We start from the raw sequence: 15,839 nt of genomic DNA, 5'->3' as shown, positions 1-15,839 counted from the left end.
ACATATTAGTTGAAAGTTAAATGTGAATTCATTGCTTGATAAAATGTCCATATGGCAAAACATAAGGTATTATTTAGAGAAATAATATCATATTTTCTAGAACATAATTTTGGAGAAAAATAAGAAAAAATAATAGTATTAGTGATTTCAAATGGAATGTACTAATTCGTAACAATAATCAAATATTTTCTATAATATTTGTTAACTTAAAACATTTTGTACTCAATTATAACATTGGTGAAACATTTTGCTAATTACCCCTAAAATAACCACGTATCTCAATTAATTGAATCATTGAAGTCAAACCTCATCAGAAAAACTCCTCATTCCATAATATATCGAATTCACATCCATATCAAAATTAACTTAGCAAATGTCATATTTGTAAGGGCGATGGCAATAGTATATCCATGGATGCATAAGAACGAGTGTATGTATTATTCCATCTAAGTCAGCTTCCTCTTCCTCCCTAAAATGGGAGAGCTACTTGAAATTTTAGGTGCCACTTCTCGAATGCGGTAGTGAATATGGACGAAATATTCATCTCGCTTCATTATCCTTCGATCTCCTTCCATTACATTTTTTAAAATTCATGTCGAGTTAAAATGTGACGAACTTTGCGGAACAAAGGAGTATTACCTTGGACAAACCTTTTACTTCTGTATTTATGAATTTGAAAGTTAATGAAATTGACAAAAAATTATTATCTTCAATTAAATAATACTATCTATATCCACGTCTCGATAGTAATGACATACTTTTAATACAAAAACAGTAAAAATAAGAGACGGGTGAAATGAAGTGATTAAAATATTATTAGTATAAAAAAATATAACTAATCTCATTAAAGATAGAAACTTGTTTTAAATAAATATAGACTAATTCTGATGAACGGACTAAATTGAAAAAATCAAGATTTTTTTTGGGAACAAAGGCAATATGTCATTTTTTTAAAATCATATTTAAGCAAATGACATTCTCTTTAAATCACTAGTTGGCTCTCTATGCTTGTTTGAGTTGGTGAATTTCGCATTCTCCAGAAGTTTGAGCCAAGATTTGGTAATTTAAGCAATATACTTCCTCCGTTTCAGAATAGAAATCTTGTGTAGCCATTTTGTCTGTCTCAAGAAGAATCATATTTCATTTTTATTATAAATAATATATATAAATGTTACGTTCCATTAACTTATTTCACTTATATTTTATAATAAAATTAATATATATGAATCAAATTATTATACCATTAACTTATTCAATACACTTTTATTTAGATTATTTTAAAATTCGTGTTATAATTAAATAGGACTATTAAATAGGACTCTACAGTTTAAGAAGTTTTGCAAAAGTGACTGAACCTATCATACTGAGAGACAATATGTATATGCTCTACCTACTTTCAAATTAAATCAAGCATGACATGACTATTCAAATAAAAGTAACTGTGTATAAAGTGCATTATCATCAAATACTACTATTAATTTAAGAATAAGAAAATGTTGTTTCAGTATTGTAGTGGACCACAGCGAGAATGAGTAAAGTTGAAATATAGGAAACTATTTGTCACTAGTCAATATATTGAAAGTTCACGCATATTGCACATCTTTTTCTACTACTCCTTAAGTACCCCATTAAAAGTCACACTTTTCCATTTCGATCCGTCCCCAATTAAGAGTCACACTTTACTTTTACCATAAATAATAAGTAGGTCCCACATTCCACTAACCCAATTCACTCACATTTTATTATAAAACCAATATAAAAAAAATGAGTCACACATTACACTAACTTTTTCAACTAACTTTTCTTTACATTTCTTAAAATCCGTATCCGGTCAAATAGTGACTCCTAATAGGGGACGGAGGGAGTATTACTTTATTATCTAAATTACAGTACAGACAAGTTCAATATAAGTATGTTATTCCTCTTATTGAAAATGTCTCAACTTGCAGCACCTTCATGAATTTTCTAATTTCCATTCCATTCAGTCCACCTGCAAGCCAAACATTCACACTGTTATATTTTGGAATTGAGTTAAGTTAGATGCAGAAGAGAAGAAAACTAAAAAATCAAAGTACTGACAGTCTGACATTGATTTTTTTCAAATGTAGCAGTGCACACACTATTGCCTATTAAGGTTCTCTAATTTGCAATATTGGCTAACAATACACATTCTAACCAAACTTGATAAGTACAATGTCAGAAATCAGGGCCTCAATCCTATACATTATGAATTAATGATTATGAGCTTTTTCTGCATCCTACTTCCTAATCTATTCTTTTTTTTTAATCCTAATATAATCATACTTAATAAATAACTGAATAATGAAAGAATTAAACAAATAAATAAGCGATAGTATTAGTCTCTAAAACTAAACTTTAACCAAATTTTAGTATTTTTCACTGACTTTAAAATATCACAAACTTTACATTTTATTTATTATTTCAATTATTTCAGCAAGGCACGTATGACTCAAACACAACTTATTTGACTACCATGTTAAATTTTATAAGGTTCCATCTCAAAATCTTTTAGTGGTGGTGGAGTAGTTATTTTTTTTACTCTACAGTTTTTATATAAAAACTCACCGCTGACGTATCAATTAATTATACAAAAGCATTTGACTTAAAAAAAAAATACCTCACTGCTAGTCTTTTAAATGCTCTAACATTTACATATCAAGGGATAATTTTTGAAAACAGGGCAGACACTTTAATTAACTCATTTTTCTAAATTTTAACCTAACGTTTAAAATGTTTGGGTTTGTATCAAATATTTCCATCATGGCTGATCATGATACTTTTAAACGTCATCAGGACTGTTAAATCGGGCTTTATTATATTGTGCATTCTCTAATGATAAAAAAATAAAAATAATACATGAATTAGGCAAAAATGTTCGATTTAACAAACTTTAGTATTTGTGAGCAAACATATGCAAAACCGACCTTGGCTCAGTAAAATTATTGATCTCGAAATTGGGCACAATATATCTCGACTCATTTACTATCAATTCAAGCTTCGAATGAACTATATTGGATTCAAGCCACATGTTAATGTTGAGTTAATCTGTCACATGTTATTCATTTTATTGGAAAGACAAATTTTAGGACACCTTAAGGAACTAAGACAATCTCTAATGACATTCTAAAACTTAGAATGGATTAAGCAATCTGCTCTAATGGTACTTAAACAAATCTCATTTGAGCTTTTTGAGTAAAATATGGAGGAGTACTCATTTTTTGGTTGACAGTTGACAAATTTTCACCAAATTTGCTATACATATTCTTTCAAAACGTTTTAACTACAACAACTCAGTTGATTTGTTGTTTAATGTTTGTGTCCCTCGATCTTGTTTGATCTGTTGATTTGTTGCGTGTGTGCGACATCCCTTAATTGTTTATTGGTATGTGTGTTGGCATTACACATCAGTTGCTTTAGATTTTTGAAGATTGTGAACTTCCATGCACGTGAGATTATTTTAGAATTGCTTGATCATTGTTCTTCGATTAGAGCTTTTTGTTTTTAAAACTACTCCACTTCATAGGGGTAAAATTCTTTGTAACTTCCGTGACATTAGAGTTGCATAGTTTATGGACGAAGACAAGAAATGTGAATGTGAATGTGTAACTGAAATATTTATATTTTAAAATCGTTTAACAGTATATATTGTGAAGGTGTGACCGTTGCAACTTTGTGATTCTATATTTGAGCTGGGAGCGTTGGGCTTAAGCAAGAGAAGCAGAGGGTGAGCTTGGTTGTTAGAGCTGAACTAGCAGTTGGGAAAAACGGTTATAACGGATTTGCTACTTGAAGATTAGTTAGTAGATCTTGATTGAATTCTCTTGTATATAGCTTATTTGAATCAGAGAGTTACACACAACACACATACATTCTCGACTCATAGCTACAATTTGATAGTTAGCTTTCTTGAGATTAGCTTGAGCGTTTCAGATTTGTAGAGAGTGACACATCTCATCATTCACACTTAGATCAATAAATCCCATCGTTTCTTCTCTGTGGACGTAGGCAAGAGATTGCCGAACCACGTAATTCTTTGTGTGCTCTCATTTCTTGTCTTTCCATTTCGGTAGTGCTCTTCTTGTTCTTGATTGATTTTTTTGAGTTCGAATCCTAACATATATATATCTTCATGAGTATTCTATGCATCAAATTTGAGATGTGAGTTCCTCAAAATTAACCAATCTTATTAAATTGGTAGGACAGATTGTTTTATAGTAGTAGTAATAAATTAATTTGTTACATACAAGTCCGAAACACGCGCGTAATTCCATGGATGGAGTACTTTTGAAGGATATTATACCACTTGCTCTATATCTGAATAATTTGAAGGATATTATTTTTAAGGAAAACCGATCTCCACGCTAACATGTCTATATATTGTTGCTTGCTTAAACAATATATCCAATTCTAAAATATTGATATGGTGCTAAACTCATGACTTTCATTTAAATTAAGTAGTCAATTTAATCGAATATTCGACAATAAGTACATGACATTTAAATCAAATGTTGTTAGTCGTGACATTTAGCATGATGTAAAAGTACAATTACCCGTCAAGACTAGTAATTATATACTAGAGTTTACAAAAAACCCATTTGGCTATCGTAAAAATATAATGAAAAAAACATAAATAATAAAAATAACAAGAATAGCGATATTTTTCTCTTAATACATTTGAGTAAACCTTAATTAAAACCTTTGTGCTGTGAATAATTGTATCCAATTTCTAACTAAGAAGTTTTGTGGGCCGAGTGTCTATTTGAGGCAAAAATACAGTCAAAATACTACTCCCTCCGTCCCCGAATACTTGACACAGTTTGTCATTTCGGTCCGTCCCCGAATACTTGACACAGTTCACTTTTTCCATTTTTGGTAGTGGACCTCATATTCCACTAACTCATTCCTACTCACATTTATTATAAAATTAATATTTAAAAGTAGAACCCACATTCCACCAACTTTTTCAACACACTTTCCATTATATTTCTTAAAACCCGTGCCGGATCAAACCGTGTCAAGTATTCGGGGACGGAGGGAGTACATGGCTAATGAATATTTGGTCAAGAATTAGAGGTAAAATATGGTTAAATCACCTTTAAGAAGATTTTTGGTTGTAAACTACTAGTAGTACGTCAGTTATACTAAGAACAAGAGTGAGACAAGAATGGTTAATTTTTTTTTTATCTTTTTAATGTAATTGCCTATTTTATTTTTAATACATAGAAGGGATGTAGTTGCCTCATTATAAGTACTGAAGTGATTATGATAAAGTTCCATTTTACCTCTAACCATATTTATTTAAACTCGGGTCACACCTTATTTAGCCTTCTTTAAACTAATTAGATGTTTGGTTATTAATAAGATGGGCATCACAACAGAGAAAGATGAATATTGGTTTTGTTATATCAACGGGTCACAATTTTTATGAAGATGGATTGATTGACGAAGCTGCCTTCCACCAATCCTTCACTGATATGTACACTGCTCCTTCTTTGCAAAAGATGTGGTACAATGGTACTTTGATCTCTTTCATAATTCTTTTTGTTTTTCTATGATTGTTTTACTTACATGAATTCTAACAAATTTGAATTCTACATTTCTGACATTATACACAAACAAAACAATGAATTACACCTTAGGAATAGTATAAATAATGATTAAAATAGGCATTGTAAGAGTAGTTTTTACAAATCCAAAGTAACATATTTTCAAAACGCCAAAATGAGACCGTTTTTCTAGAAAATAAGAATACAAGTATATGTTTTCAAAATGTTTCCATTTAAAAAATAAGTACTTTATAAAATTGCTTGTTGTAGAGAAAATTTTTAATGCTTTTTTCCTAAACGTGGAAATTATGTGTAGTGTTGGGAAAATATGACTATAGAGGTGACACATTCGTACAATTGGGTCGCATCATCAAAGCAAGAGATAGCATATGGTTTTGTACGAAATCTTTTATTCTCTGTGCATGTTTGTAATTATAATTTATAACCAAACTTTATATTTATTTTTCAAATTTATTCATCAATTAATTAATTGCTTAAAGAAGATGTAATTATTTAATTGCAGGTATAGTAGAATTCTTCTTCATAGACACGACACCGTTTCAAGACAAGTACTTCACGTACTCAGAAGATCATGTCTATGATTGAAGAGGTGTTAATGTCATCATATAATTAAATATTTTCTTTAAGAAAATACTCCATTAGATTTTAAGGTTGATATATTAATGCTTGAAATATTGTGTTGAACCTCTTTTATTAAAAGAATTGTAGATATATAGTATTTTTTTTTTCTTTATAAGTTTCAAAATTTTGTACTTTTCATGAATAGAATTTAGAGGGTGCGCTAAAAGAATAAAAGTGCTAGTGAACATGGCAACACGCAAGAGCTCGTCGACTAGGTTATTCCAATCCTTGAAGTATAATTTTTTGTATCGTGGATGTTAGTTTGATTTCTTTTCTTTTCTTTTTTTTGTTAAACGTAGTTTGAGTAAATAAATAATACCTTATTGAGTTCATTTTATATAAATAATGAACGATCCAATTTCCACCAAAATCGCAGGCAAATGGCGTTGATCTCTACATAAATGGGCACGATCACTAACTACAACAAATAGCTAGTTTTGAAAGGTAACTTGAAATTATATCTATAAATTGTACGAAAATAAAAATATAAAACAAGAAAACCCTTAAATTATGTTAAACAAAATAATCATGTAGTATAATCATTACTTGGACAGTATGCTCTAAAGCAGTTAAATGATTAATAATAACTTCATAATTAACATTCTATATAGGGTTAATATGTTGATTCATATATGTAATACTCCATCCGTCCCAACTAAGTTGAGACAAATTAAATTTTTTGACACAGAGATTAAGAAATTATGTTAAAAAAATTAATAAAAATAAAATAAAATAGGTGAACGGAAAAAATATGATAGATAAAAAAGAATAAGTTAGTTGATGCCTGATGGAATAAAATACTATAAAGGAATAGACGTTTTGTTTTTTCGTCAAAAATGAAATTGCTCACATTATTAGGAAGTCCCAGAAAAGTAATACACCGTACTTATGAATGTATTGTAACTTATGTAAGAATGATGTTTTTAAAAAATGTTGCGTAGTCATAATATTGAGAACCTAGCAAATACTTCAAGTGATTCACATGTACTTTAACAAATTTAATTGTTGTTGTGTGAAATGGGGGTGGAGAGAGAGTCATACGGAGGAGTATCATTTTGGAGTGGGCTCAATTCAATCGGGCTATTTAGTAGGCCGAGATGGATTGTACCATTTTTTTTTTTGGGTAAAGTGTGATAGTCCATTTGATATCTAAATAAATTAAAGTTATTAGAGTTACCGCGTTTTAGAATTCAGTGTGTGTATTGTGTGTGATTGTATCCAGTATATGTTGCGGTCGTGTTGGGTGCTAATTAGTACTCCCTCCGTTTCACAGCAGTTGAGGCATTTTTTTTTGGGACGGAGATTAAGAAAAAGTTATGTTAGGTAAGTTAAATAAATGAAGATAAAAATAGGAAATGAAAAAGGTAGAGAGATGTAGAGCACTCCCAATGGCGTCGGCGAAAACTCGGCGACTTTTCGCCGAAAATCGCCGAGTTTTCGCCGACCAATGAAAGGAATTCGGCGAAAAATCGGCGATTTTTCTCCCGATTTAACGCCATCCGGCGATTCATCGCCGAAAAATCGCCGAATCATCGCCGCCCACTGTGGGCGCGATTCGGCGATAATTCGACGTTTTTTTATTTTTAACGGCTAAATTTGTAAAAATGAAATGTTGAGTTAGGGAGAAATAAGGGAGAAATAAGGGAGAAACCATTGGAGCAGTTGGCTAAAAGTTGGCTAAAAACTGGGGATAAATTATGGTGCTGATGTGGCGCTGATGTGGCAGAAATAAGGGAGAAATAAGGGAGTTTTAAGGGAACCCATTGGGAATGCTCGTAGAGAGAATAAAGTAAGAGAGAGTAAAGGAGGTGGGAAGAAATGTGTTGGCTTTTACCAAAAAAGGAAATGACTCTACTACTATGAAATGTACCAAAATGGCGAAATGACTCTACTACTATGGAACGGAGGGAGTATGTGTTTGTGTGTAGTATATGTATTCTGTATGCGTATATGCAATGCGTGCACGTTGTGCGTGTGGGTGTGTTTTTATTTGTATATTATATTTATTTATAAGAGGTGCGGAAAAATTGCAAACACTATTGTATAAAAACCATATTTTATAGTTCACTCTTTATAAAGATCAACCCTTGCTTACAATGTCATTTTCTTGATTGGAGAATGAAATATGAAGTACTAAGGCTACATAGGTATTGTCTCTCTCATTCCATTAAAGCGTATTTGATACACATGAAAAGGAAAAAACCAATCAAAGCTCTAATAGTTCCATCAATAAAATAATTGGTGATCGAAAGAATAATTCACTAGGTCTTTAAATTGATACTCCCTCCGTCATATAAAAGGAGTCACATTTGATGTGGACACATATTTTAAGAAATGTACAAAGTAGTGGTTGTAAAGATTTGTGGAATATACGGTCTACTTTTTTTTATAGTATTAATTTTAAAATAGAATATGGATGAAGTGAATTAGTGAAATGTGAGACCTACTTATTATTTATGGTAAAAGTGAAATGTAACTTTTATTGGGAACAAACTAAAATAGCAAAATGTGACTCTTATTATGGGACGGAATGAGTAATGCATTTTTTTAACTCCACATTTCATTATAGAACAACGCTAGTATAAATACTCATCTCAACATGCCCATCTACGTGAGTCAGTCGCATCAGTTAATATTTAAGTATGACCACTCATTCCTTGTAACTATGTCTTAAGGCACATACAACTCAAACCCGAAACTTATCGTGGTAGTACTATGTTAGATTTTTTCAGAGATCATAGTTCTCTATTCATTGAGACGTAAATACTAATATGTAAAAAAAAAAAGAACAATAAAACTTTAATAAGGTTCCATCTTAAAATCTACTGGTGGTGGAGTGGTTTGACTAATTTTTTATTACTATACATTTTTATATACTCCCTCCGTTCTATAGTAATAGACTATAGAGGCATTTTATTTTCTGCACTCGTTATGAAAAAATGATACTCAAATAATTAAAGTGGAGAGAGAGTAAAGTAAAAGAGAGAATAATATAATGTAGAGAAGAGACTTATCTACAATATTCTCTCATTTTACATTTTCTTCACTTTAACTATTTATAATTATTTTTTCAAAATAAGTGTGTATAATGAAATGCCTCTATTAATGTGGAACAGATATAGTATAAAATACTCACATGTAAATATCTCATGCATTGTAACTCTCTTTTACGCCCTATTATTTATACACTAGTCATTTGCAAATTAAGGGACTAATTATGAAACGCAGACACTTTAATTAACTTATATTTTTTTATTTTAACCTAACTTTTAAAATATTTCAATGTTGACCCTACATTTGGGCTTGTATCAAAATATCTACATCATAGCTAAACATACTTTCGTTTAACGTAATCTAGATTGTTATATCGAGCCTTGTTGCGCATGCTCTAATGAAGAAATAAAACGAATACGGGAAGTAGGCCACTGAATCTCATCCACATTGAATGGAAACAATCCATTAGTTCAAGTTGAGATACACAAAGCTAATATACTAGTACTACAAACACAAAAATCCGTTAAAAACATTTTTTAATTCAATTAAAGGCGTAAATGGAAGCGTACTAAAAAAAAAAGATTAAGTTAATATGTCCTCAATTTAGTAAAGGTAATTCCGTCCTAAATTGTTGTTATCATATTCCATCGCAAGTAATTGGGTCTTTATTTTTATATCCTTAAAAAATTAGTAAGTTTTTTTTCACTATAGTTTGGTTAAAAGTTTGATGAACTTGTTCGATTTAACAAACTTTAATTAGTATTATTTGTGAGCAAACACATGCGAACATGTATGAGCCCAACGAACCGAACACTATTGCAAAACACGACCTTAGCTCGATTAAATTATTGAGCTTGGAATTGGGCCCGATCTCGACTCATTTACTATCAACTCAAGCTTGGAAAGAACTATTTTGGATTCGAGCCACAAATAGCTCTCAAATAGCTTTATTCTCGACATGGTGTGCATAGATTTTCAAACAAAACGGTGGCATTTCTCAAAGTAAACGAAAGTTTGAGCCCCACAAAAAGAATCAAAAAAAGGTAAAACCCAAGAATTTCTGTTCTCAAACTTTCACTGTTGAGAAGATCCAATCATATGCCAACTCATTCCTTTACTTCTTTCTCTCACTGTCTCACAACAATAAAATCGAAGCCTTTTGCTGAAAACTCACCATTTCCATGTCGTTCTTCCAAATGGGCTTTCCTCCCAAAAAAGATGCTGTGAGATTTTTATAATTTAATTCAAAACGTCTTCATTTTTATATTTATTTATATTAATACTAACTAGTTTGTGCGTTTTAATATAGATTGGCAGAAAAAGCACGAGCAGTGAGATCACTGAGATGAATACTGACGGCGGCGATGCGGTTGTTGGAGACGACGGCGCTTCCGATTTCTGGCCGGTTCAGCGCCCCATTGCGCCGCCGCCGGGAGACAAACCGGTCGAGTGCCCCTTCCCTAGCTCCAGTGTTAGTTTTCTTCATTTTCTTTCTAACATATAAATGTGACATTATTTTTGTGAAAGATTATTGAGTTTACTAGTCAAGACTATTTGTTTGACTTGGAATTAGGAAATAGTAGTGGTTTTTATTTTCTTGAGTTGAATTTTTTGGTCACTAAAGATAATTAGGAAATCAATTTGAATTTTGTTAGTCCAATTGAAGAATCCATGCACTATGTAGTTCTGTTTAATGAGTGTTCCATTACGTTATTTACTAAACTGGAGTTTGTATAGTACTGTAATAAACCGTTACGCATGGCAAAATTAAATGAACAACGAAAACTAAGTTAATTTATAAAAAAAGTTAAGAATTTAAAATAGTGAGATCTCGAATTTATATGATTCATAATTAAGGTTGTATTAAAAGTTTCTTCATTTTAAAGTAAATCATTTATTACGAGTATTTAAAACAAGATCTGATCTGCTTCACTTTTACTAATTTAATATATATAGTCTGTTTTTTTTTTCTTTACACCATGTAGTATAATAGTATCAATATATATTTAACTCTAGTTATAGGAAGGATTTTTTTAGCTTTACGATCCAAGAAGTAGGACCCACAAATAAATGTTTACATTCCGCAAAATGTGAGTAAAAGTAAAAGCTCTAACTTTACTTTTTTATACTACATTTGCGGCTATACTACAAAATTTATACACTGTTTTTTTTTTAGTTTTATTGTATTTTCTAACACTAGTTAATTAGTATGTGAAGCATACTCAAATTGTCGCCGGCGAGATTAAATGATAGATGGATAATAATTCTTCAATGACGTGAAAAAGAAAGTTCTTCATGTAGTACTACTTTCTTTTTCATCCATTTTTTCTTATTGGTAATTGTAAAAAAAAACTCAAAGACCATTTAATGGTAAATAGACTCAAAATTGCGATTTTTGGTCTCAAACATAAATCATTTAGCGTTTATGGGTTACAGGAGCTGCGATTTTCAAGGAGGTCTACGGAACCTATGAGTAAGAGGCGTCATAGTGTGAGCCACGACGGAGACCATTACAAACGCCTTATTTTCCCAGAGAAATCACACTTCTTCAAAGGCAACTTCAACACTACCACAAGCTTTAGGTTTAATAAGTTTTAATCAACTCAGTGAATGAGATATATGTGACAAAATATTTCCCATATAAATATAGTTCTATATATGGTTTGCTAAGTTTCAATATTTGTACCATTTTCCTAGCCACTACTTAATTATATCAATCTCGACACTTTTTCTTGTGTACTTAATTACTTTTATGAAGGCATATATTTTCCTCTTTTTGCCTAGCTACAATTAGTGAAAGTTTTTTCTTGTGTACTTTATTTGTTGATAATATTCTTTTGGCTCCCATGTTAATTATGATTAAAGTGAAAAGGTAATATATGAGTTGGTATTAGCTGTTCTATAAATCGATCAAATTAGATACTGCATGAAATTCGATCAGTTGGAAATATTATGAACATTAACATTATTCGTAATTGTTTTTTTTTTTTGGTTACAAGAGAGGGCATAGCCCTTATATGGGTGAAATTAGTAATTACTACCTCTGTCCCTGAAAATTTGATACAGTTTACCATTTCGGTCCGTCCCTGAAAATTTGATACACTTCACTTTTACCATTTTTGGTAGTGGACCACATATTCCACTAACTAATTCCTACTCACATTTTATTATAAAACTAATACTTTAAAAGTAGGACCCACATCCCACCAACTTTTTCAACTCACTTTCCATTACAATTCTTAAAACCCATGTCGGGTCAAAGTGTAGCAAATTTTGGGGGACGGAGGTAGTAGTATTTATCAATTCTACAAGTGATACTTTTTTATCTCTAGCAATATATAGTTGATAAAGTTTATTTATAGCCGGATTCAATATGACTTCTCGGTAATTAACTTAATTACACTAATTAAGTTAACTTAACTAATGATATTAACACGAGGGCCCTGATGGAAACCTAAAAAGTAGTGATTACCTATCTTTTACATAAAAATCTTGTATAATAATGTAGACAGATCCTCTGATAATTACAGAAAGCTGAAACGCACCGTTCCAATGAATATGAATATCACCTAAAATTATGGATCTAATCTGTAATGCACTTTAACCTCAAAAGAGGTAAAATCTGTAATGCACTTTATGTTAATCATAAAACATCACTAGTAATCAAAGTGCATGTAATTGTTTGAACTTTGAAGGCCTTTCAAATAATGAGTTACTATATTCTAATATGCCAATAATTTAGTCAATTACTACTTTACTTTTTGTTTGAGCATCTAAAAATGTGTTTAGCAAACAGGGTTGTGTCACAACTCACAAATATGTCCCCCTTTCATTGTTTTTTCAAAAATTGTCAAACGCAGAACAGTACAATTGTTTGCAAAATGGGTACTATCTCGAAGATGACATCTGGTATGGTCGCCGACTTTTGTCAAGACCTTTTCGTGTCCAACTTACCCGAAAAGAGCCCGATTTGTGAAGAAGCATGATGAGTTAGCAAGAAAACATGATTATCCATGGTGAAGGGTTCAACGCTCCTAATTTTGAGCCATATGTAGTACAAGGACGTCTTAGCCGATATTATATGTTCGTGCATACATCATACTATAACAAAACATGATTATCCATGGTGAAGGGTTCAACGCTCCTAATTTGGTAGGCAAAGACACCACTAACTCAATGTGTGTATCCGATCTTACACAGCTTGCCTTGAGTCAGCACGCGATAGAGACCAACATGGTCAACCCCAGCATAATATAGTTGAAGAAATCTGGTCACGTTTTAGTCACCTTGAATAGATGTCATGTCGTGCCTAAGATAGTACTTATAGATTGTGTCGATAAGCACGTACATGAACGATATATAAAGCGTTAACGGAATATAGTGCACATGTTATTGTGGATGCCCTAAGAGATAGCTAGAAGTTAGTACATTACTATTAAGTTATATACACTATACAATAAAAATAAGCTAGCAAGTGCACACACATATAATAATATAATCCAATGATGCATAATACAAGTAGAAAAAACATAGCAAAATATGCATAAATCAGCACTGCCTCTATCCTGGTAGTATAATTAATTAACTCTCATACAAAACACATGAAAATTGCAAGAGCATGAAACGCCAAGACCGCCGCCGCCGCCGCCGACAGCCTCGCCGAAGAGGCATAAGGATCCGTGAACCCGCCCCCGGCCGGAACTGCGATGCTGGCAGGCGGCGGCAGCGCGGTCACGGCAGCAGGTGGGGCCGTAGAAACCGTGGTGTTTCCGGGCACTACTCCTCCTCCTCCTGCAGCGGCGGCTGATACGGTGATGGAGAGCTTCATTCCGCCGCCGCAGTGGCCGGGGACGCCGCATATGTAGTAGTGTGGGCCCGCGGTCTTGAGAGAGACGGAGGTGGAGCCGCTGCTGTCGGAGGCGATGGCGTTGCCGACCGTGCATGTCTTGTAGTCGCTCGCACTCACTTCGTCCACCGTGTGCCCCGGTGGATATGTGAACACTGCAACATTTTTATGTGCAATGTTACCATATTTTAATGTAAGGATTGAAATAATATTTTCCTCGAAAAGTCGGTCCGAAAATTTACCGAGAGATTATCAGTCGATAATTTACTACGCACGAGTATCCGTTGGTAATTCGTCGGTGAAATTCGTTTTTAGGTAAATTGACAAAAACAATTTAGTTTACGGAAAATTTGTGGGCCTTCTTGCCAATTTGGCTAAAATTCTTTGTTTTTAAGTTGGTCATTAAGATTTGTTACATAGGGCTGAAGAGTGTATGTTATTGGCATGTTCGTGTTGACTAAGTATTCCGCCTGTCTCCCTGAAAATGACTCATTTTCCTTTTTTTTTGTCCCAACCAAGATGACTCATTATTAAAATTGGAAACAGTTGTTATCTCTACTTTATTCACTCTCTCCGCTTAACACACAAAATAAAGCTGCATAAAATCTTGTGTCGCCCAAAGAAGGGACCATCTTCCTTATAGCAGAGGGATAGTAGAATAGTTTATATTTAAATCTTACATAAAATTCAAACTGTCATACAACTTTGGTACCTAAACTTAATACACCATTTATTTCAAGATAAGTGAAGCATATTTATAGGGACATCACAAACTAAGTGACATAGTTCTTGACCAAAAATAGTTTTTATTACTTTTCCAATAGATGATAAAAATATTAGTGAAAAATACAGTTTCATGATCTTAAACAAGACGATACTCCATGTAACTAAAATAAACATGATGTAAATAAGGAGAAGAAAAAGAAATAATTATACCAAGGGTGTCACCAATGGAGAAGGTCTTATCAGAAGCCCAAGTGCTATAATCTGAACCAATTGACCAACCAGAAGTGTCTCCTACTGTAAAAACAGCTGCTGCAGCTGCTTCTATTCCACATATTATCATCAAGCATGCAATTCCACTTCTTAATCTCTCCATTCTCATTTTCTTTTCTCTTTTTTTTTGAGTAGTTTTGATGGGGATTATACTAAGAAAATGCATGCAGCATTTCTTTATATAAGAGGGAGAGAGAGATTTGGAGTTGCTGACTAGTTACATTATATCTTTTGATGTAAAAGATGTCCTGTAAAGATTCCAATCATCACAACCAAATATGCTATTGAGAAAGATAATACAGTATATGAATTCTTTTCATAAAATTTGACTTTGCTATTATATATTCTAAATTTTGAGTTCTGAATTTGGAGACAACTAATTTGTATAGTGTTTCTTTGTGATGAAATGATTTTTTCACAACAATTTGTTTAAAATACCGAAAATTGAATGATGTTTTACTAATTTTCAGCTTCTCTTGCTTCTATGTGATGTGTATGCTGAAAAAATCCAAGAACATACTGATGATCATAAAGAATTTCATCCAAATACTCTGAGTCAAAGAATCAAAGCAAAGTTGGGTCTTACTTTAATTAATTTTGGTTTTAATAACACGGAAAATATAGCATCCCCATAAACCACAATTCATTCAACTAAGTCTATTTTGGTTACATTAGGCAACAAATTTAAAATTATTTACTGACGATAACTATATTAAAAAGTATACAATTAAAGTATAAAAAGTGGTTACGAGTTGTGATTTTTTGACAATATTTAAGATAGCAAGAAATATCCT

General features: G+C 32.2%; 2 protein-coding genes across 2 annotated transcripts; one reads left to right on the top strand and one right to left on the bottom strand.

Moving 5' to 3' along the window:
- The first annotated feature begins 10,268 nt into the window (after positions 1-10,268).
- Positions 10,269-12,017, top strand: LOC125202778 (uncharacterized). Its single transcript, XM_048101242.2, has 3 exons — positions 10,269-10,426; positions 10,513-10,674; positions 11,640-12,017. Exons 1-3 carry the CDS (start codon positions 10,385-10,387, stop codon positions 11,799-11,801), a joined length of 366 nt encoding a protein of 121 aa, XP_047957199.1. The 5' UTR covers positions 10,269-10,384; the 3' UTR covers positions 11,802-12,017.
- A 1,643-nt stretch (positions 12,018-13,660) lies between these two features.
- On the bottom strand, positions 13,661-15,206 carry LOC125219658 (blue copper protein-like). The gene is made up of 2 exons (XM_048121700.2): positions 14,986-15,206; positions 13,661-14,204 (listed from the first exon to the last, which is right to left on the bottom strand). The coding sequence occupies exons 1-2, from the start codon at positions 15,152-15,154 to the stop codon at positions 13,792-13,794; spliced, it is 582 nt and encodes a 193-aa protein (XP_047977657.2). The 5' UTR covers positions 15,155-15,206; the 3' UTR covers positions 13,661-13,791.
- Positions 15,207-15,839: the final 633 nt, after the last annotated feature.

This window comes from Salvia hispanica, chromosome 2 (assembly GCF_029641045.1).
Source record: "Salvia hispanica isolate PSC_SH4W2 chromosome 2, Shi_PSC_v1, whole genome shotgun sequence".
NCBI lineage: Eukaryota > Viridiplantae > Streptophyta > Magnoliopsida > Lamiales > Lamiaceae > Salvia > Salvia hispanica.
Note: the sequence above shows the minus strand (reverse complement) of the source record. Positions and strands in the feature narration are given on the sequence as shown.